Source organism: Carassius gibelio, chromosome B19 (assembly GCF_023724105.1).
Source record: "Carassius gibelio isolate Cgi1373 ecotype wild population from Czech Republic chromosome B19, carGib1.2-hapl.c, whole genome shotgun sequence".
Taxonomy (NCBI): Eukaryota; Metazoa; Chordata; class Actinopteri; order Cypriniformes; family Cyprinidae; genus Carassius; species Carassius gibelio.
In genome coordinates this window covers 33206318-33229113 of record NC_068414.1, presented here as the reverse complement: position 1 = coordinate 33229113, position 22796 = coordinate 33206318, and the positions used below count along the sequence as shown (strand labels likewise).

General features: G+C 34.5%; 3 protein-coding genes and 1 long non-coding RNA gene across 4 annotated transcripts in view; all 4 read right to left on the bottom strand.

Moving 5' to 3' along the window:
* Positions 1 to 22796, bottom strand: part of LOC127979732 (antigen peptide transporter 2-like) — a 412715-nt gene that overhangs the window by 157060 nt on the left and 232859 nt on the right. The window contains exon 5 of the mRNA XM_052585348.1: positions 10325 to 10424. Within this exon, the coding sequence (XP_052441308.1) occupies positions 10325 to 10424 (100 nt within the window). The remainder of the gene's footprint in view (positions 1 to 10324; positions 10425 to 22796) is intronic.
* The window catches only part of LOC127979734 (patr class I histocompatibility antigen, alpha chain E), a 268175-nt gene that overhangs the window by 37818 nt on the left and 207561 nt on the right, over positions 1 to 22796 (bottom strand). The window lies entirely within an intron of this gene.
* LOC127979735 (HLA class I histocompatibility antigen, A alpha chain) overlaps positions 1 to 22796 on the bottom strand; it is a 340316-nt gene that overhangs the window by 114623 nt on the left and 202897 nt on the right.
* LOC127979744 (uncharacterized) lies at positions 6599 to 10208 on the bottom strand. Its single transcript, XR_008158857.1, has 2 exons — positions 7724 to 10208; positions 6599 to 6876 (listed from the first exon to the last, which is right to left on the bottom strand). It is a non-coding gene; the product is annotated as an uncharacterized LOC127979744 (long non-coding RNA).

The following is a 22796-nucleotide window of genomic DNA, read 5'->3' as shown; positions in this document are numbered from 1 at the left end:
TAAAAAAAAATGAAGTATGTTTACTTTTTATGTACTTCCCAGAAATGGGCTTTATGTACTCCTGATAAATATACTTAAAATTAAATGTAAATATACTTTACTTATACTTAAAATTCTAAATATATTTGAGCTACTCCTAGAATCTGTGTTTCATTATTACACGATAGAGGGCGCTATTACATCTTCTGCACAGAATATGAAACTGCATCATAACTGTAACGTTATGGAATAAAATGTCAACTGATGAAGAGGTAATAATTACAGTCAAGCTTTGGGGTGTTGATCGACTCCATCTACATTTTGATTATCATGCTGAATCCAATTCATAGTCTTTTTTTTTTCATATTTTTGTTCAAAATGTTATTTCTTTACTTTTTATGAAACACATTAAAGTGTTAAAAAAAATGAAGCTACAATAAAATGTTTTTGTTTACAAGCAGATACCTTGTTGTTTCTTTGGATGACTTGTATGTTCAGATATTCATATCACAAAATATATACAAATTAAAATCTAAATAGGGACATAGTATACTTAAAGTTTGATGTCAAGTTCACTTAAAGAAAACTTATGAGTATACTTGCAGTATAAAACTACTAAACTATTAGTTTACTGAGACTATACTTCAAAGTGTAGACAGTATTTCATTAGTCAACTATCAGTACATCTGTTAGTTCACTTTTAGTATAAATGCAGTACAAACTACAAATATAGAGGATGTTGTGTACTCAAAGTTTGCTACTGTTATACTTAAAAGTATACTTTTATTTACTAGAAATTGAGCCAATTTAGTCCCAAGGAGTATTGAAACAGTGCACTTACAAGTATACTTCCAGAACACTGATATTTGTATACTTGCTACATAAAGTAAGAAATACTTGAACTTTACTTAAGTATACTTAGTAAAATAAACTTGAAGAATACTACTTTTTTCGTAAGAGAAGTGTTCACAGTCGCTGGGACTTCTGCATGGCAGCAGTAGTTTTCTAGGACTGAGACATTTTTTTTTTTTTTTTTTGCCAGATTAGGGTTTCCTTTGAGATTTTCTAATTTTTTATTTCATTGCACTGTTTTGCTCAACTTCACTTTCATAAAAGATTCTAGTGAGAATTGAATTATCTTTTTAGTTTATCCAAACATAATTTCTCTTAAATTCTTTGCACATAAATGTTTACTTTTCAAATGTTGCAAAGATATCAAAGTAAAGCCAATAAACCACACTGACAGGAAATGATTAATATCAGAATTTAGGTAATTGGGATGTTGCACTGAAAAGACCCTCGCCAACAGGAGACGGGAGATCACAGAGGGACTTTCCTTGCGCTTCTGAATTTATCTGGATTTAGTTTAAAATTTAGTCCAGCTCCGTGTTCAATCTGAATCCAATTTCACATAACCATGAGAGCTAAACCGTGTTAAGTCAGCGACAGACAGAAATCTGAAGCCCCCATAGTGTTCCTCATGGTTCATCCACTGGTGTGTCAGTATGATCAGAATGAGTCAAATATATAATTCATTATGAGTCATCTAAACTTATATAATGCCAGTTACATAATAAAACAATTAGAAGCCAATTTAGAAAGGAGAGTGCAATTGTGAATTACATTGTAGCTGCATGTCAATTCTACACTGTAAAACATTAAAGCTGGTTAAATTTAGAAACGAAAGTTCACCTGCTGCTTTAAAAATGTGAGATAACTCAACGTAGATACTCGGTTTCAACTCAAGAAGTTACGTTTTACAATTTATTAAACTAATGGTCCTTTGTTGTTTGAGTTAAAACAACTTACTATGTTACATTATCAGTTCAAGAAACTCAAATCAGATCATAATAAATAGACTTGTAACTGGTCTGCTCAAAAATTAAAAAAATTTTATTGAAATAAATTCAAGCAATGTTGAATAAGCTTTAACACTGGTTTGAGAATACAAATTCTTGTAGGAAAACAGGTTTAAAAAGCCATTTAAGAACACAAGTGCTTTAACATCCATTTCATCAAAACATCGAAGTTTCTCTAATAATATACAGAACTAGAAGAAAGGTAGATGAGTGGTATAAAAGAGGTATAGAAAACCTAACTGAGGGGGAAAGAAAAAGGCATGAACTGGGAATAAATGAGGAGTGACAGGGCGTGTGTAATGATACAGAATAACGGCTCATCAATCACTTTAAATATTATAAATGTACTCTATATAAACAAGTACTTGTAGCTTTTTGAACTTTGAATGATTTGCACAATACATGTTCATTGACTGTGGTGAACAATCCTCATGTAGTAAACTCTCACTAAAAGCAGTAAGAACATGCATGTGAAATTTGTCTATTTCTAATGATGCTCAAAGGTTTTAACTTATAGTAAACACATAACCAACATTCAGCATTTGAGGTTTCAGATAAAGAGAAAAATAATAATAATAATTCTGTGATGCAAGCTGTAACATACTAAAAGTTGTGGCACGCTGATGAGATGCACGCGCCAGGAAAAGCAGCGCTTTAAGCACACCTTCAGTTGATACAATGTTTATAATGTCATATAATCTCATTCTATATATGTTTTAATAGCTTTTCTAGTTTGTTGTAGTGCACATTATATAATTGAGCAAATGGCATTTGTAATAGTGTTTTTACGATTGCAAAAAAGTTTTAGGGAATATTTCACATTTATGCACTTCTGTTACTGCCAAGCAATGCTATCAGTTTATTCAGTGACTGATTTATTTCCCGTAGACCAGCTGCCACGTCTTTAACGGCGAGAGTGAGGGCATCTTGACTAGAGTCTTCAGCTTCTTCATTTCCACCCGCTGTCTGTGCTTGTTCTGCAAAAGCCAGAAGTTTTGAGTTATGATGATTACTTGAATACATTCCTTAAAATAAAGATTTTGATTTAAGCAAATTATCATGTTGTGATTGCTCCTGTATTGGGTCACTCTCATCCTCACTTCTTTCTATAATGCTGCTCAAGCTCGACTGTCCTATAATCGCAGCCATTCTTCCATCGAAGGCAGACAGATCAGGTGCCCCCTGACCTCCACCCGTGTCTTTTTGTTGATACCATGATGCTGATCATCCACTTTCTCTGTCAACCCAGGCTTTATCCTGAGTTTATGGAGCATGTGAACATGAAACTGTGACATCAGTAATGAACAGCCAATCACACGCCTTGAAACTATGATTCACTTCTCGTGAGTGTGTGTGTGCAATTCACTGCCAGAGATTAAAAGATTGAAAAATATGTAGAATTTAAATACATTTAAACACAAAAGAATATACATGCATTCCTCTGTTGAACTGAAATTCTTCTTTGGCCACGAATTTCATGTCAAACCACTTTATTTTAACTTTGGCAATCGTCTGAATTTCTAGTGAAACCACATTAACGGCTTGTGTTACCGCATGCCTCTTTTTTTGTACCTGTGTCCGTTACACCAGTGGATACACTTTTAAATAGCAAATTTTTTCTAGCTTTCACCTCTGATAGAGCGGATCGCGAATCAGAATCGACTGGGAAATCGCGCGGCGGCGGGACATGCTTTTACATCAATGAGCGGTGGTGTAGAGATGTATCTGTGTTAAAGAGGACGTGCTGCTCAAATCTCGAAACACTCTTCATTAACTGCAAGCCGTTCTATTCGCCGCGGGAGTTTCACTCGTTCATTCTGGTCAGTGTTTACATCCATCTTCAAGCGCATGTGAGCTCAGCTTTACAGAAACTCGCTGATCAGATCACAGACACAGAACAACAACACCCGGACTCTGTTTTAATTATCCTCGGGGACTTTAATAAAGCCAATCTGTCCCGTGAACTGCCAAAATACAGACAGCATGTTACTTGTCCCACAAGAGGCAGTAATATATTGGATCACTGTTACACCACAATAAAGGACGCATATCACTCTGTTCCACGAGCAGCTTTGGGACGTTCTGATCACCTTCTGGTTCATCTTATACCGTCCTACAGGCAGAAACTAAAATCAGCTAAACCTGTATCAAGGACTGTAAAAAGATGGACTAATGAAGCAGAGCAGGATTTACAATCTTGTTTTGACCTCACTGATTGGAGTGTTTTTGAAGCTGCTGTCACCGATCTGGATGAACTGACAGAAACCGTAACATCATATATCAGTTTCTGTGAGGATATGTGTATTCCTACAAACACTCAAATAATTTACAATAATGACAAACCGTGGTTCACTGTAAAACTCAGACAGCTCCGTCAGGCCAAAGAAGATGCTTACGTGAAGGGGGACAATGTCTTGTATAAACAGGCTAAATACACATTGGAAAAGGAGATCAAAGTGGCAAAGAGGAATTATTCTGAAAAAATAAGGACTCAGTTCACTTCCAACGACTCTGCATCAGTGTGGAAAAGTCTAAAGAAGATCACCAATTACAAGACACCACCCCCCAGCACTGTGGAGAATCAACGACTGGCAGACGATCTGAACGAGTTTTACTGCAGGTTTGAAAGAACACCCATCACCTGCCCTGAACGCCTCCCCACACAACCATTCACACCATTCACAACTCCTGCAACCAGCCCTGAATGCCTCTCCAAACTACCGTTCACACCATTAACAGCTCCTGCAACCCATCCTGAACACCTCTCCAATCAAGCACTCTCACCATTCTCACCTCCTGCATCCCCCCTCTCCCCCACACCTGCAATTCAGATCAGCGAGGATGCGGTGCGCCAGGTCTTCCGGAAGCAGAAAAGGAAAAAAGCACCGGGCCCAGATTGTGTTACACCAGCCTGTCTGAAATCCTGTGCTGACCAGCTGGCCCCCATCTTCACACAGATCTTCAACAGATCGCTGGAGCTGTGCGAAGTCCCTTCATGCTTCAAACGCTCCACCATCATCCTCATCCCTAAGAAACCCAAAATTACAGGACTAAATGACTACAGGCCTGTGGCTCTAACGTCTGTCGTCATGAAGTCATTTGAAAAACTGGTGCTGGCCCACCTGAAGGAGATCACTGGGCAATTGCTGGATCCTCTTCAGTTTGCCTACAGAGCAAACAGGTCTGTGGACGATGCAGTAAACATCGGACTGCATTATGTTCTGCAACACCTAGACAGACCGGGGACTTGTGTGAGGATCCTGTTTGTGGACTTCAGCTCGGCCTTCAACACGATCATCCCAAACCTCCTCCTGCCCAAACTAAATCAGCTCTCCGTGCCCACCTCCGTCTGTCAGTGGATCAACAGCTTCCTGACAGACAAGCAGCGGCTAGTGAGGTTGGGAAAATACACATCCAGCACCCGTACAATCAGCACCGGAGCTCCCCAGGGGTGCGTTCTCTCCCCACTGCTCTTCTCCCTGTACACTAATGATTGCACATCTAAGGACCCCTCTGTCAAGCTCCTGAAGTTTGCAGATGACACCACACTCATCGGCCTCATTCAGGACGGTGACGAGTCTGCTTACAGACAGGAGGTTAAAGAGCTGGCTGTCTGGTGCAGTCTTAACAACCTGGAGCTGAACACGCTCAAAACTGTGGAGATGACCGTAGACTTCAGGAGAGACCCCCCTGTACTCCCCCCACTCACCATCATGAACAGCACTGTGACTGCAGCGGAGTCATTCAGGTTCCTGGGTACCACCATCTCTCAGGACCTGAAGTGGGACAATCACATTGACTCCATTGTGAAAAAGGCCCAGCAGAGGTTGTACTTTCTCCGCCAGCTGAGGAAGTTTAACCTGCCACAGGAGCTGCTGAAACAGTTCTACTCCACCATCATTGAATCCATCCTCTGCACTTCAGTAACTGTCTGGTTCAGCTCAGCTTCTAAATCTGACCTCAGAAGACTACAGAGAGTAGTCCGGACTGCTGAGCGAATCATCGGTTCAACTCTCCCATCTATTCAAGAACTGTACTTATCCAGAGTGAGAAAAAGGGCTGTCAAAATCACTCTGGACCCCTCACATCCAGCACACTCCCTCTTTGAACTGTTGCCATCTGGTCTGCGCTACAGAGCACTGAGCACTAGAACGACCAGACACAGGACCAGTTTCTTCCCTCAGGCAATCCATCTTATGAACAGCTGATAATAATGGCGAACACACTACACTTTATATTTATATACACATACACTTATTTATCTAACACACATACTTAGTATGCACTTAAATTTTGCACATAATACACATGTACATACATAACTGCATTTTGTAATATACCTGCCTACAATTGTCAATTTGTATATAGTCATTCACTATCTACTTATTTGTATTTTTTATTCTTTTATTATGTGTTTTATGTTCTGTCGCTGTCATTCTGTTGTACTGCGGAGCTTCTGTCACAAAAACAAATTCCTCGTATGTGTACATACCTGGCAATAAAAGCTCATTCATTCTGAAATATAAACATTTGGAAAATATACAATTTCCATGAATGAAAGAACCAAAAAGATGAAGAGAAAGTTGCCAGTAAGTTACTGTAATTAAGATTTACAGTAGCAGACTGTACTGTTTATAGTTCATCAGTATACTACTATAATTCATTCATTTTAATAGAGATTTCATTTGATTTTATAATTTTTTTAAAGAATTAATTTTATCCTACAGGTACTACTGGCATTCAATTAAAACAGACAATAATTACAAAATATCAAATTCTTTATTTAAAACACTGCATGTATAACACTTAAAAATACAGTCTTCCAATGCTGGAACAGTTCATCTTCACCATTTCTCCTGTCTCAGGATGTTTTGCAGTGCATCATGTCTTATTCTCTGGATTTATCCTCACAAATAATCTTAAGGCATCAGAAAAATAATGGGGAAAATACATAGCCATCTGCAAAACTCAGGAACAGCTCCAAACCGTGGCCAGCACCTTTGCTCATCTCCACTTTGTTAAAGACAGAAATGAGCTGCTGGAAAAACAAGTAGAAATTAAACTTTTAAAAGACAAACCCCATATAGTATACACAAACCCCTCATCTCATAGTTTTTCTCTTACCAGGCTTAAAAGTGACGTTTGTTCTGGGAAAAAAGCTATTTTAACATAATTTGATTAATTGCAGATACCACTTGTTTTTTTGTTATATTACTTTTTTCCTCTTGTATCAAAATTGCCAAAATGAGTGTGTGTTCATAATTAACTTTTTCATTTGATCCTTTGATCCTTCTCTGGAGACCCCAACAGCACAAACAGCTTAAAACTGTTTTTGTCCATACAATGAAAATTATAAGCTCCAAAACAAAACCCCACTGTCCTTTATTAATATTATAAATTATTTATTGTATAATTATTTAATATACTTTATTATTTATTATAAAAACAACAATGAAAGTATTTTTTTTAAGTATTCCATAGAAGAAAGTCATGGAATGACATGAGGGTCAATAAATTAACATTTTTAAGTGAATTTTCTCTCTTTAGAACAAAATATCTGCAACAATCTGTGATTATATTATAGTTTTAAATATTGATTAAACAAGTCCACAATGAAATAAGACAAATATTCAAAACCAAATAAATATCGCAATACATGGACACACCACTTATTTTACAGGTTACAGATGAACTGATCTGTTATAAAAATAAAAATTATTTTACTTTAGTCAATTCCAAAACATTGTATTTTTAACAAAACTTATTCTTTTTGGCCTTTTAATTATAATTATTGGACTCTGCAGCTACTATTCTTAATACATAATTTTTAAACATCAAAACTTACAAATTGCTTAAACACAGTTAACTTTAATCCATTTACTCACTAGCACAGCTGAGAGTAACTTCAAGGAGCAGAAGAACTACAGTCCACATGTTTGGAGTTTGACTGAAAAATAGTTACCATATGATCATTTACCTCATTTACCAGAGCAACTAACAAGGAGATGAGTGTATTCAATCAGTGTCCATGATAACTAACAAGGGAGCAGAGCAACAGGGAAACAGGAGAGGAACAAGACAACAATAGTGACACAGAACTACAAACTAAAAGTCCTTGAACATAGACACATGAAACACAGACAGGGATCGTGACAGTAGATATAAAAGTATGGATGGAAAATAAAAATACAACACATGTGGCAATGAGTAAATATATGAAGAATAACATTTGTGAAGAGTGGAATTAAATAAATCAAAAAGGAAATCCCCAAAGTGGAAATAAAATGCAAAATCGAAAGTTGGGTTTTAATACTGTCTTTATCTAACAGAGATATTTGTGTATCAAGATCCATGTTTATTTTTCTGTTTAGGCTGAATTTATTACCCTATTGGGTGATCATGTCAAATAATTATGACAGAAAGATGTGCTGCTGTAATCGCTGCAAAATGTAGACATACCAAATATTATAGTTAAAAGTGGATAAAAACGTACAATTCACTTCATCTCTATTTGCTGTGCTCAGAGGAACTTTCTGAAAAGGTTGGGAGGCAAAAAATGTAAATATTTTCAGATCTTTCAGGTGTTCAGGTCACTACTTTCATATATTTTAGATTCATTGCACACAAACTGAAATATTTCAGGTCTTTTATTGTTTTAATACTGAAGATTTTGGCATACAGCTCATGAAAACCCAAAATATCTAAAAAAAAATAGCATATCATGAAAAGGTTCTCTAAACGAGCTATTAACCTAATCATCTGAATCAACTAATTAACTCTAAACACCTGCAAAAGATTCCTGAGGCTTTTAAAAACTCCCAGCCTGGTTCATTACTCAAAACCCCAATCATGGGTAAGACTGCCGACCTGACTGCTGTCCAGAAGGCCATCATTGACACCCTCAAGCGAGAGGGTAAGACACAGAAAGAAATTTCTGAACGAAAATGCTGTTCCCAGAGTGCTGTATCAAGGCACCTCAGTGGGAAGTCTGTGGGAAGGGAAAAGTGTGGCAAAAAACGCTGCACAATGAGAAGAGGTGACCAGAGGAAGATTGTGGAGAAGGACCGATTCCAGACCTTGGGGGACCTGCGGAAGCAGTGGAATGAGTCTGGAGTAGAAACATCCAGAGCCACCGTGCACAGGTGTGTGCAGGAAATGGGCTACAGAGAAGCAGCACTGGACTGTTGCTCAGTGGTCCAAAGTCCTTTTTTCAGATGAAAGCAAATTTTGCATGTCATTCGGAAACCAAGGTGCCAGAGTCTGGAGGAAGACTGGGGAGAAGGAAATGCCAAAATGCCTGAAGTCCAGTGTCAAGTACCCACAGTCAGTGATGGTCTGGGGTGCCATGTCAGCTGCTGGTGCTGGTCCACTGTGTTTTATCAAGGGCAGGGTCAATGCAGCTAGTTATCAGGAGATTTTGGAGCACTTCATGCTTCCATCTGCTGAAAAGCTTTATGGAGATGAAGATTTTGTTTTTCAGCACGACCTGGCACCTGCTCACAGTGCCCAAACCACTGGTAAATGGTTTACTGACCATGGTATTACTGTGCTCAACTGGCCTGCCAACTCTCCTGACCTGAACCCCATAGAGAATCTGTGGGATATTGTGAAGAGAAAGTTGAGAGACGCAAGACCCAACACTCTGGATGAGCTTAAGGCCGCTATCGAAGCATCCTGGGCCTCCATAACACCTCAGCAGTGCCACAGGCTGATTGCCTCCATGCCACGCCGCATTGAAGCAGTCATTTCTTCAAAAGGATTCCCGACCAAGTATTGAGTGCATAACTGAACATAATTATTTGAAGGTTGACTTTTTTTGTATTAAAAACACTTTTCTTTTATTGGTCGGATGAAATATGCTATTTTTTTGAGATAGGAATTTTGGGTTTTCATGAGCTGTATAAATCTTCAGTATTAAAACAATAGAAGACCTTAAATATTTTAGTTGGTGTGCAATGAATCTAAAATATATGAATGTTTAATTTTTATCATTACATTATGGAAAATAATTAACTTTATCACAATGCTAATTTTTTGAGAAGGACCTGTAAAAGTGACTGTGATGTCTGCAGTACATTAATAACAACAGCGACCAATAATAACACAGGCCAGAACATATTATGTGTGTACTGAAGGAACTTTCCAGTTTTATTTTTTTTTTACCTGCATTTTGAATTTTACACTGCACTGCATCATGTTTTAGAGTTGACAGAAATGTCTGTAAAACTACTTGATAAATCCTGCCAGTACTTTTTGTGTCATTTTACAGATTTATTTTTACAGTGTAGGCATAAAGCACTTATTTCCATTAACATTTTTTTTTGTTTCATGGTCTACTCATCAAGACAATCACACTTACCATAACTAAGATCTTACCGTCTTTCAGGATCTCTCTGAAGGTTTCACCCTGGTGCTCCACCACACAGCTGAACTGGTTCTTCTTCAGCTCTTCAGGAGTAACTCTGATTGTGCTCGTCTTCTGAAAGGTCCCATCCTCATTGGGAAGAACTTGTCCAACCTCCACATCTTCATCATGATCTTGTCCATTCTTCATCCAGGAGATTGTTACTTCTTTGGGGTAAAACCCTGTAACATGACACACGACTGGAGACGAGGAAGACTTCTTCAGCACAGACACCTGAGGAGAGACTGAAGAGAGAGAGAGAGAGAGAGAGAAAGAGAAACAAAAAGATGAAGTTAAATTGAAACAGAAATTAAGATACTGCTGCAATATTCAGATAAAACAAAGTTAATCTATAAGGTTGCTATATATTTCGTCTCATTATCTGTTGTTGTAGTCCTGAGATCTCATCAAGAGTTTTTATCATCTAAATAATCTGTTATTAATCAGACTGATGGATCAATAAGAGTTAAAAGCTTTCATATAAACACCTCAATCCATCTGACTGAGCTCGATCTGAATTAAATTTCAATCAGAGTAAAAGTAGTTGAAAATAAAAGAAGAAAACTTAATCTGATCAATAGAATAAAACATAAGCATCTTCTCATATTCAGATAAACCTTGTGCACATGTGCAGTGTCATGAAGTATATGTGTGTTAGAGACCTTTTATAGACTGATTTACAGATGTTTTACTTCTTATGAATGTGCAAGTTTATTTATGTCTTACAAATCGGTCAGTGAAGGAGACTGAATATTTAATAAATATTTCTTCTGCACTCTCAGAAAAAGAATTGTACAAAGCTGTCACTGGGGCGGTATCTTTTCAAAAGGTACACTTTTGAAACTTTTAGGTACTAATATGGACTCTTTGCAAAGAGAAAAAGAAAAAGCCTTTTCAAAAGATACTGCTTCAGTGACAGCTTTTGTACCATTTTTCTGAGAGTGTGATTTATTTTCAGCTTCCTTTGTTAAGTCATCAGGACAAAAATGATAATTAAACTGACGGACACTCCATGCACTCCACATGTGCTGAAGTTTTGTACAAAATAAATTGAACATTTAAACAAAAATGTGAATTTCGATTGGATTCTGTCAGATTGACGAAATGAGTGCAGTCATGGCCTCATGTTTGTGTGGAAAATCAGTTTGTGTAGTGTTACTGTAAGATACAAATCCCTCAGCTATGCATGTGAATATACAACAACATGTTACAATATGTTATGAATATATCTTGAATATCAAAATGTGATTCGAACAATCTCTTGACATCCTGCATGTTTTACATCATGTTTCAGTTTTTAAGCGAGTGAACACAGACGGAGAATAAAGACAGAGAGAGGAAAGGAGGAACAGTCACACATAACCAAACGTTTTGTTGCATACAGCTGTTATTTCCTGATATAAAGACTGTTAGAATAAATGCTCATTCAGTGATGATCAAAACTACTGATATTCCTACCTTTTCTCTCCAGAGTGTCCTTCCCATATCCCACATACTTCTGCAGCCACTCAATGCATTCATTCTCCAGATATGCTTTTGCCCTGTTTGCGTCTGCTCTGGTGGAATCCCATTTAACCTTGGTAATGAAAGCTTGATCTTTAGCAGCGGTCCAGGTGAGGGTGTCCTTATCCAGACTGAGGAAGTCCTCTCCATCATAACCAAACTGCATGTATCCTCGTTTGGTGCAATCAGTATCCAGCTCACAGCCGTACATCCACTGGACTGTGTGAACACCTGAGAGGAAAGAAACAACAGATTATTATATCATTCACCATTCTTCATTTCTCCTAATATAACCTTAAGAATTCATGATTAAACAGAATATATTCTAATCTTCTTTTTCTACACAAACATCTATACATCAAGATGAGAGCAATCATTATTAACTTGTTTTGTACTAAAATATTCCAGCATTCAGGAGAAGTGAATAGATGAATATGAACACATATAAACATGAAAGCTGTGTCTGTGTGAATATATCCTGAGTTCACAGCTTTAAAATATCTGACAGCTTAAAGTTATTCAGTAAACACAACATGAGCTGTTCTTACATAAACTCTTGACAAACAGTGTTCAGTACTGCTGATTAAACACATGGCCACGAGACACATGTATGAGAGAACATCATTACAGACGTTACACTGATCTAAGATTTCTCTGAATGTGTGCTGTGTTCACACTGAGAAATCAACATCTGATGTCTGATATCTTTACAGCAGCACATTCCAGGACAATGATGGTGTTATTCGTTTCATTATGATTATTTGTGTTGATCTGTAAATAACTCCAGTCAGCAGTGAAGAGCAGAGCTGCTTTACTAACAGAAGATCACAATCCTCCTGAACAACCACAGAACCAGTTCATTTATTATAAAAGAAGAACGAGATTAAAAAGATTAAGTATTTTTTCTTCTTCAATAAAATCACTAATATATTTTAGTTGATAATATTTTTTATGTTGTGTTTTGAGAGAATTTCATGGTATTAATGAATATTTATGCAATAAAAACGATCCATTTCCCCATCCAAAATAATAATAAAACATTATCTCTGCAAAAGAAGACCTAGATTAAAAAGATATTAAAAGACAAACTTTATGTTTCTTGAGAATCAGTTTAAAAAGTTTGAAGTAGTTTTAAATTTAAATCACTTTTAAAAAGCTTGAAGTTTGAACACAACAAATGTAACTTTCCTTTATTTTCAGTAAAACCAATGTAATACATTTTTGTTTGATAATGTTTTTTCTTTAGAATTTTGTATTTTGAGAGAATTTAATGGGACTAATGAATATTTATGCTATAATGATGATACATTTTTACCATTGAAAATAATAATAATAAATTCAAATATTTTCATCTCATCTGAAGCATCTCTGTTCACACATTTCACTTCCTCTCCTTTGTTTCTTACAAAAGAAGAACGAGATTAAAAAGATATTAAGACTAACTTTATGTTTCTTGAGAATCAGTTTAAAAAGCCTGAAGTCTGAAGTAGTTTTAAATTTGATTCGCTTTTTAAAAGCTTGACGTTTAAACACCTTTTTTTTTCAGTAAAATCAGTGTAATACATTTTTTATTTTATTTTGTATTTTAAGAGAATTTCTTGGTACTGATTAATATTTAAGCAAGAATAATGATAACTTTTTTCCCAATGAAAATAACACATTTTTTTCCCTAATATTGTCATCTCATCTGAAGCATCTCTGATCACACATTTTTATGTTAAGTAAAATAAGTGCAATATATTTTTGTTTGATAATATTTTTTCTTTTGAATTTTGTATTTTTAGAGAATATCAAGGTAATAATTAATATTAACGCAATAATAACGATAAATTTTTCCACATCCAAAATAATTATAATAATAAAAATTCTAATATTTTAATCTCATTTGAAGCATCTGTTCACACATTTAACTTCTTCTTATGTGTTTCTGAAGCAGTTCATTTCTCACAAAAGAACGAGATTAAACAGATATTAAAAGACAAACTTTATGTTTCTTGAGAATCAGTTTAAAAAGAGTGAAGTTTGAAATAGTTTTAAATTTGAATCGCTTTTAAAAGCTTGAAGTTTGAACACCTGAAAAATCTATTATTTTTTTATTTTCAGTAATATCAGTGTAATAAATTTTTGTTTGATAATATTTTGTCTTTTTTATTTTGTATTTTGAGAGAATTTCATGGTACTAAATATTTTACGCAAGAATTTATCACTTTTTTACACCGAAAATTCTTTTTTTTCTTCTAATATTTTAATTTCATCTGAAGCATCTCTACTCACACATTTCTATTTTCAGTAAAATCAATGTAATATGCTTTTGTTCAATAATATTTTGTATTTAAAATGTGTAATTTTTAGAGAATTTGACTGTAATAATTAATATTTACACAATAATTATGATACATTTTTCCCCATGGAAAATATTTATTATAATAAAGTTTCTCTGTTTCTGAAGCAGAAGCAGTTCATTTCTCACAAAAGAAGAACGAGATAAAAAATATATTATCAAGACAAACTTTGTGTTTCTTGAGAATCAGTTTAAAAAGTGTGAAGTTTAAAGTCGTTTTAAATTTGAATTGCTATTAAAAGCCTGAAGTTTGAACACCTGAAATGTAAATTTGCCTTATTTCAGTAAAATAAATGTAATATATTTCTGTTCAATAATATTTCGTATTTTTTATTTTCTGTTTTTGAGAAATTTAACTTTGGTTTATTTTCAGTAAAATCAATTTAATATATCATTGTTCAAAAATATTTTTTCTTTTTTAATCTTGTATTTTGATCTTGTATATAACTCCCTTACTTTACAATAAAAAAGACAAAAGTAAACATTTCTGTCCTTGTTTCTGTGTTTAATAATTTAATAAATAATTTATTTAATAAACACATCTTTAATACTGATAAAATAAAATAAAAAATAAAAGTTATTGTAATGGTCGCTGTACTCCTAACATTATATCATTAGTGTGTAATGTATATGAAAGTAAATGTAAAATAATCAAATCTCTGGAGGTTTGTGCAGGTCACTGTGTGAAGAGATATTTCACTGTAAATTAAAACTAATGTCTTTATCTGTGAGTGAGGAGGTTTGTTACTAGTTTACCTGTCGTCTGGTTGAAGCGGGCCTTTAGAGTCTGGATGTTGTTTTTGAAGCTCTGAAGGTGGCTAATACCGATCTGAGTCTCTCTGTCCCAATAATCTGCTCCTTCACTCTGTCTCATCCACTCTGTCTTCGGCACAGCTTTCATCATCTTGCTGTCAAAATACATAAACGGCCCTTCATCAACCAGACCGACCGCTGTGAACTCTGGGAAGTCATTGACTCCAGACACACCAGTGTAGACGTATCTCAGAGAGTGTGTTCCTGAAGAGAGACACAAACACAGAGACGTTCAGTCATCTTCACATAAAGCCTGTTCACACTTTAAGAGCTACATCAACACTGCAGCTCACAATTAGGGTATATTAAAATAATTTATACCATAAGAGGTAAAAACAGTTAGCTATATTACAATATTTCAATTAACTAACAAAAAAAAATAAAAATAAAAAATGACACACTGATGTAGAAAAGGACTGTAGTTTTAGTTGTTTATTGTCCGTGTTTATTATGTTCATTTTCCAGATCTTCATAATTTGCCACAAATGTTACACACAACAGTGATCTGTATTTAACAGAAATGTGTTATTGTTATTATCATATTATTTGTTAGTGCAACAGATTCAGTCATGTGAAAGAAATAAAATGTAATACGTCAGATAATCACAGATTAGTGTGAAATATGAAGTAAATAAACTGGTGTTTATCCTGCTGTTCATTCAGCTTTAATCACAAACACACACACTTTCTCTCTCATACACACACAGGATCACAGATCAGTGATTGATTATTGATCTGTAGATTATTATCTGTCTGTCGTCTGATGATTATCTTCTTCATCTCTTCCAGTCCTCTCTTTACGAGTCTGAACGAGGACTGAACGCTTGTATAACACACACTTCTCGTCTTTATTATCATCTCATGGTAAATCTCTCGTTGTGTTGAATAAAACCATCTGCCAAATTTCAATGTAGATATGACAAGAAGCCATTTAATTTTATTCATTCTCAGGATATGAATTTGTAATATCAACAATTACATTTGTACTAGTTAAAATGTTTATAATTGATATCAGGAACTGGATTTCTACTAATAACAATGGCTATTTTAGATATCAGGATTATATTTCCACTGTAACAATGTTAATCCTTGATATCAACAATGAGGTCATCACTCGCAGAAACTGAATTCTTGATATCAAGCAATTACATTTCTACTAGTAAAAATATTATTCTCGACATCAAGATTTTATATCCAGGGAATGGCAATCTGCAAGCTATTTTGACTTTTATTAATATTAATTCTAAGGATATGAATTATTGAAATCAAGAAATCATTGTCACTAGTTGAAATGTTAATTCTTAATATCTGTAATTATATTTTAACATGTTACATTTGTTATTTCTGATATCTTAAAATGTATTTCTGATATCAACAATTAGGAGAGTAATTTCTGATATCTAAAATGACTTTTGTTACTAGCAAAAATCACATTCATGAAATCAGAAATTAACAGACACTAGTGACAATGTAATTATTGATTTCAATAATAGACATCTGTACTAGTAATCATGTGTTAACTGATATCAAAAATAAAGGTTTTTACTAGTAAGAATTGTATTTCTGATATTTGAAATAGTAAAAAATCAATTATTTGATATCAACAATTAAATTTGATTGGCAGCCCTAGGTGACATTTAATAAATGACAATCGAAAAACAGATATCAAGAATTATATTTTTACTAGTTGACATTAAATTCCTGATATCAATAAACATAATTTTAACTAGTGAAAACTGAATTGTTGATATCAAGAATTCATATCTTATGAAGAAATAAAAGTCAAAACGGCTTGCCGTAATGTCAATGTCAATGTTTCGTGTTATTACCATATGGTACCATTATCATCTAGTGGCCAAAACAAAACACTGCAGTCAAAATCCCAAAACACTGAGCCAAAGAGTTTTTGTTTCCTTTTCTTCCCCGTTCTATGGGTCTTATGAAAAAAAATATATATTTTGATTTGTATTCTGCAGTGATGGGCCTAGTAAAACACATAGTAAGAAAATAAGAAAGCTATGAGGTTTATTAGCAGGTTTATCGAGCAGCGCGTCATCAGTCTCCGGGCAGAACAACACTTCTCAGGTCAGAAACGAAACTGATCTGATACAGAGAACTAACGCTCCAGAATAACTTTCAAACTCAGACCAATAAAAATATTTGTTAGTTACAATAACAATAATAGGCTATTTAAGCTATCTATTTATTTATTTTATTACACGCACATGTTTTTCTGAGCAAATAATAATGTAATCAAAATATAACATGAAAAGGATACGTTTAAAGGATGATCTTTAGAATATTAAAACATAACAAATACAGGCCTATGAAACACGTTAAAATACACGTCTCTGAAAAAGTGTTAGTGACACGAATCTTGACTCAAATGGGCTGTGTAGGCCCGATTCAGTGTAAGAGAACAACGCTTAAAAATCAGTCATAAAACAAATGGTAAATTAAAATAATCACTCACCAGCAGAGACCAGATGAGCTCCGAAGAGCAGAAGCAGTATCATTGCATTAGCCTGAGAAACAATTCCTTTCAGAAAAACCTTCTAGAAAAAGTAGTTAAAATGAGTGATCCAGATCCGAAGTGGCTGTCGATGTGAGAAGGGTCTGGCTGCAGACCATGGGCGAGTGGAACTTATTCTCAAACCGGAAATACTGAACTGAGGTTTAACCTTACATCTATGAAAAAAAAACTTACATCTATGAATCTAGTATTTGCACAAAGTAATTAAGTTATTTATCAAAAAGTCTAGGATCTTTTCCTTCAACAATACTCCAACCTTAACTTAAAACGAGATCACAGTCAAAGGGTGTATTGATATCTGTTTGAAATGAAGCCAGTTTTGAAATTCCAGCCAAAAAGTCTGTACAGATTCACATTTCAAAAACATATGATCAACAGTTTCAATATCTTTCTCACAGAACCCGCATGAATTGTTCTCCCAATTAAATCTTTCTTGTAGGAAGTTATTAGATGGATAAATGTCCTTTAGGATTTTAAATGTTACTTCTTTGGCTTTAGGAAAACTGGATAAGTAAAATAACACTTCCTTATTTTCTTTGCCTCTTCTTCACTAAATTCTTGAAGAACATACTTTCTTTTCAGTTGACTGTGGAAGTACAGTTTGGATAATACATTTCTGAAAAACTTATTTGTTAATTGTTTGCTCTTTAAATTTTTACCTTCAGTACATGATGGATAGCATAGATGTAACTTAGTTTTTGGTGGCTTGTGGTAAAATAATGTAGTAAATAATGAAAGGACACGATTGTTTTGTATGTGTATGCCTTTAGCATTTATTATATAATCTTAAAAAGGTCATATGAGGTGATTGTTTTCATATTTAATTTTTCATTCACCTCCAGGGATAGGATTGGCATAGAAGATGCAGCACTCTTTACATTTTAAATGTATGTTGCCACCTTAGAAGTCAAGGTCTTTTTACATGTGACATTAACATGTACATATTTATTTTTCTCTATTTTGTTGTTCTGTTATTCTATTGTTTGACTTTTTTTTGTTTCAGATCAAATGTATATCAAGTGTTACCCATCCTCATAACACCTCTACAAATAAAGACTGGAACTTCTGAGCACCATCACCTTGTCTGCTATGGGACTGTCATAGGTGAATGATGCAGTACTTTTCTGTGTTGAATTTACAAAACGTCAGTACACAGACATAGTTTTGTTCCAGTTTTTCTGTGCTCATGTCTTCTTTGTGTCCCCAGCCCAGCAATCAGATGCATCAGAACAACAAAGCACAACTGTGGTGGCCCAGGCACCTTCAGCAACAAGTAAATTGCTTTAACATTAATGATAATGAAATGTCAGTATTGTAATTAAACTTGACCCATCTGACGTAATTGTTCATGCCAGAGATTTAACATCATTGTCAGTCAGGAGCATATTTAACAGGAGCCACACTCAACTGGCTTGATGGTGACTTCAGTAAGTGTGGTAAACCCTCTTGTTTTTGTGGCTATAACAATTAGGCTAAGTAATCTCACTCTCTTCCATTTCCCTAACATGAAACTTTTGACTGAAACATGAAAATGATACTTAACCGGTGCAGTGAAGATATTTAAAGAAACACTATCACTATCTTAAGTACAGAAAGCCTTACATCATCTCTAGGTGCAGTCACCTACAGCGCAGCCAGCTTCACAAAGACTGTGGGGCTGGTCACCAAGAAAATGGACAACAGGGAGTGCTTTTGGGGTTTTACTCCTCAGATGACCACCCTGGCTACTCTAGCTGGGATTGCTTCACAGACGATGAAGGTCTTGAAGAGTAAAGTGTTTGTGCGTGCGCACACATTGTGTTTTTACTGTAACAATTATGGTCACTTGCAGTTAATTTGTTTTCAGTGTAGTGTAAGATGTGTTAATTATCATTACTCAAAAACCATTAAAACTTCTAAATTGTGGAAGTTATTCTTCATTATGTTACTGTGGTTATTTTGAATATGTTATTATTTCGATTAAAATACAAAATTCAACACACAATTTCTGGTTGAGGTATTATTTTAATAATTTATTTAATATTTCATTATTTTTTCACTGCTAAATATTACAAACATAGGGTTAACTTTCTAAAATGTATGGAATGTTACATTGTCAGTTGTACGTTGGTAAAACAAACATGAACAAAAAGCAGAAACCTTAAAAATATGGATTGTGGATGTCTGTAGTGCAAATTGCTGAGGGAAAATAAAAAAAAAATTGCTGTTGTGTCATAAACCGTGAAAGATTAGTATATTATTATTTTTATTATTTCTACTAGGTAAAAGTAACAACGATAAAAGTACAGAACATATTAACATTACGTACAAAGAGGTGACATAACTTGCAAAGCACCCCTTATACATGTATATAACAAGTAATAATATAAAACGAAAGTTTGGTGGAGTTGACGTATTCCCGTTTTTGAGTGGAGCTCCACTCGCCCATATGTCCAAGACCCTCTTGGTCGATGTTGAACTGGTGATATGTTTCTGCGTAAACAACTGAAATTCTAGCCAATAGCTTTTCTTGATAAGTCTGATGTCACGAGTAACTATGCGTTTTTTCCTTCACTGGGTTGATAGCGAAAGTAAAAATGAACATGAAATCATGTGAGAAATATGCCTTTGTTAGAAAATTGATTTTTTGTTTTCAACAAGCGCTGAAGGAATTCACTGAAATGCTTGTCTACAAACATTCTGCAAATAAAAAAAACTATGTGATTTACTGTATGGTTGTATTAATAATTTAAATAATATAAATCCTACACTGCAGTTGTTGACAAATGTTTGTAATTTCTGCGGATGTTTCTGAGGAAGTTATCTGTAACATAAATCAAATGAATAATCTTGCTGTAGGGAGAGCGGTGATGGTTGTATTCGGACGAGTTTAAACTCTGGTCTGAAACACCATCAGTTTAAGAAATGAACTACAGTCAGATGAAATGTCTGTCATAGCCTACATGATCACCAGACTCCTGAAGAGATGACAACAGCTGTACATCTCTGTACAGAAACATAAAGGGTTTATAGGACAAAATACACTTGTGTTAAACATTAACATTTCACTTCTGGATCATAATTTCAATAAATGACAAGACTTGTGTCATATATTAGTAAGAAGATTCTCGTCCTTAAACTGATAACATCTAGGGTGATATCAGGTAAAATGGGCCATCAGGTAAAATGGGCCATTTAAGGTTTGGGGGTCCTAGCCCCTCTGGAATTTAGAACCAATGACTACAAAATATTTCAAACTATTGTCATAACTGTGCTTGACAAATAACAGGTGATTTAATTGGTTTATGGTTGCTATGGTGGGTGGGGTAATAATTCTTATCAAGACTGCACCAGAGAGCTGCATGGTAAGTAGCCTGGCATACCAAATGTAACTAAACTATTATAAGGATGATAAATCTATAAAAAAAACAAACATGCACATAAAAAAAATATGCATAATATCTGCCTTGATGGCATCAATCAGAAAAAATGTTGTTAGTTTGGTATAGGAACATATTTTTTGAAAAAGTGATGTTTTTCTTGGCGGCCCAATTTACCTTAACCCACTCAGGTAAAATGGGCCACATGGTTTCAGCTAAAATGGGCCATCATCTGTGTCACTCACAAACACATATACACATGTGTGTAAATTTATCCAAAGCGACTTACAATTACTATATATATATATATATATATATATATATATATATATACATATATATGTCAGAGGTTGCACGCCTCTGGAGCAACTAGAGGTTAAGTGTCTTGCTCAGGGACACTGGTGGATTTGAACCCAGGGCTCTCACACCAAAGGTGTACAAACATAAAATGTGATCCATGTTCTGCCTGGTTTCATGAGAGCTGTGGTGAAGAGAATGGTATCTGTGATGACGATGGTTTAATTTGCAAAGACTGTGTTTGAAAAAAACTTTCATCACACACACACACACACACAAATCAGTTATCAGTTATCAATTTTGAATGTGAATTTTTGTAATTTGCACATTTTGTTCTAAATATATTGTTCACACACACACACACACACACACAAACACACACACACACACAAAAACACACACGCATACACACCCACACACACACACACAACTGACATCAGTTCACTGACCTATGTTGTTCCAAAATTGACTTTTTTAATTGCACATTTGAGTATGTGGGTTTGCACCCAAAATGTATTTTTTTTTTTAATGGCACATATGGATATGTTTTTTTAATGCAGTTTAAATGTTATGTGGCTGTATAAGCAGTTGTTTTGAAATTAAAATTGATGATAAATTACTATTTCCCTTTGCAGTTTGAACGGCCCATTTTACCTGAACAGCTGGCCCATTTTACCTTAAACTGCTCATGCAAAATAAGTTGGCACAACTGATGTTTCAAGCACTGTAGGGCCTAAATAATTATATTTTATTACATAATTTCAACACAAAATTATCAAAAACAGTCATTATTAATCATAAATACACATGGAATAGGCATATATGGTATTGTATTATTGTCCCAAACGATTTACCAAAAAGTGGCCCAATTTAGCTGATATCACCCTACTGTTTATTACTTGACACACAAAGTCTGAACAAACTGAGATGATGTCTGTGACATAATGTTTGTTTGTTTGACAACTACTTATCCCATTGTTTATATATTTGTTAAATAATTTCCCCAATTGTTTTGCTGCTTTAGAATAAAGTTAATTTTTTGTCTTTTCTTTTTTATTTTATATAACATTTTAAACTGTCCATATTTAATAACAGCAAAACCAACTGTTAATATTTTTTATTATATTATGATACTATGTTAACATACCAATATGATATTATTGTTGTTGTTGTTGTTGTTAAATCACACACACACACTTTTATTAGAAACATCATAGATCTGTGCATTAAACTGAAAAATGCATGTTGTGGATAAAGATGATGCTATCAGTTTTTTTGGTTTTTACTTTTTATGCTCACTTATTCATTTTTAAGCTATTTTTTAATAATTGAATAAATGAAATCCCATATTATTATGACATTACTTATAACTAATACAATGAACTGCTCAAACTGATTCACTTTAACTTTTATAGTGAGATTAGCAGAAAAAAAACACTTTTAAAAATAGAAATGCTACCACATAAGAAATTCATAAAGAAACTAACATGTGCTCCATATAAAGGTCTAAAGTATGATAGGAAAATAGCTTCATATACTGTGTGTGAAAGTGCAACCGTAAACGGCAGAGAGCAAGCAGTTAATATAGTCATTAATCTTCAAAGAGCTGCTCTCAATATTCTGTGATGGAGTGGAAATAATGTACACTAAAACTAAACTCTTATAGGCCTTATGTGCTCTTATAAATGAAGTGGCAAACATTTACTCT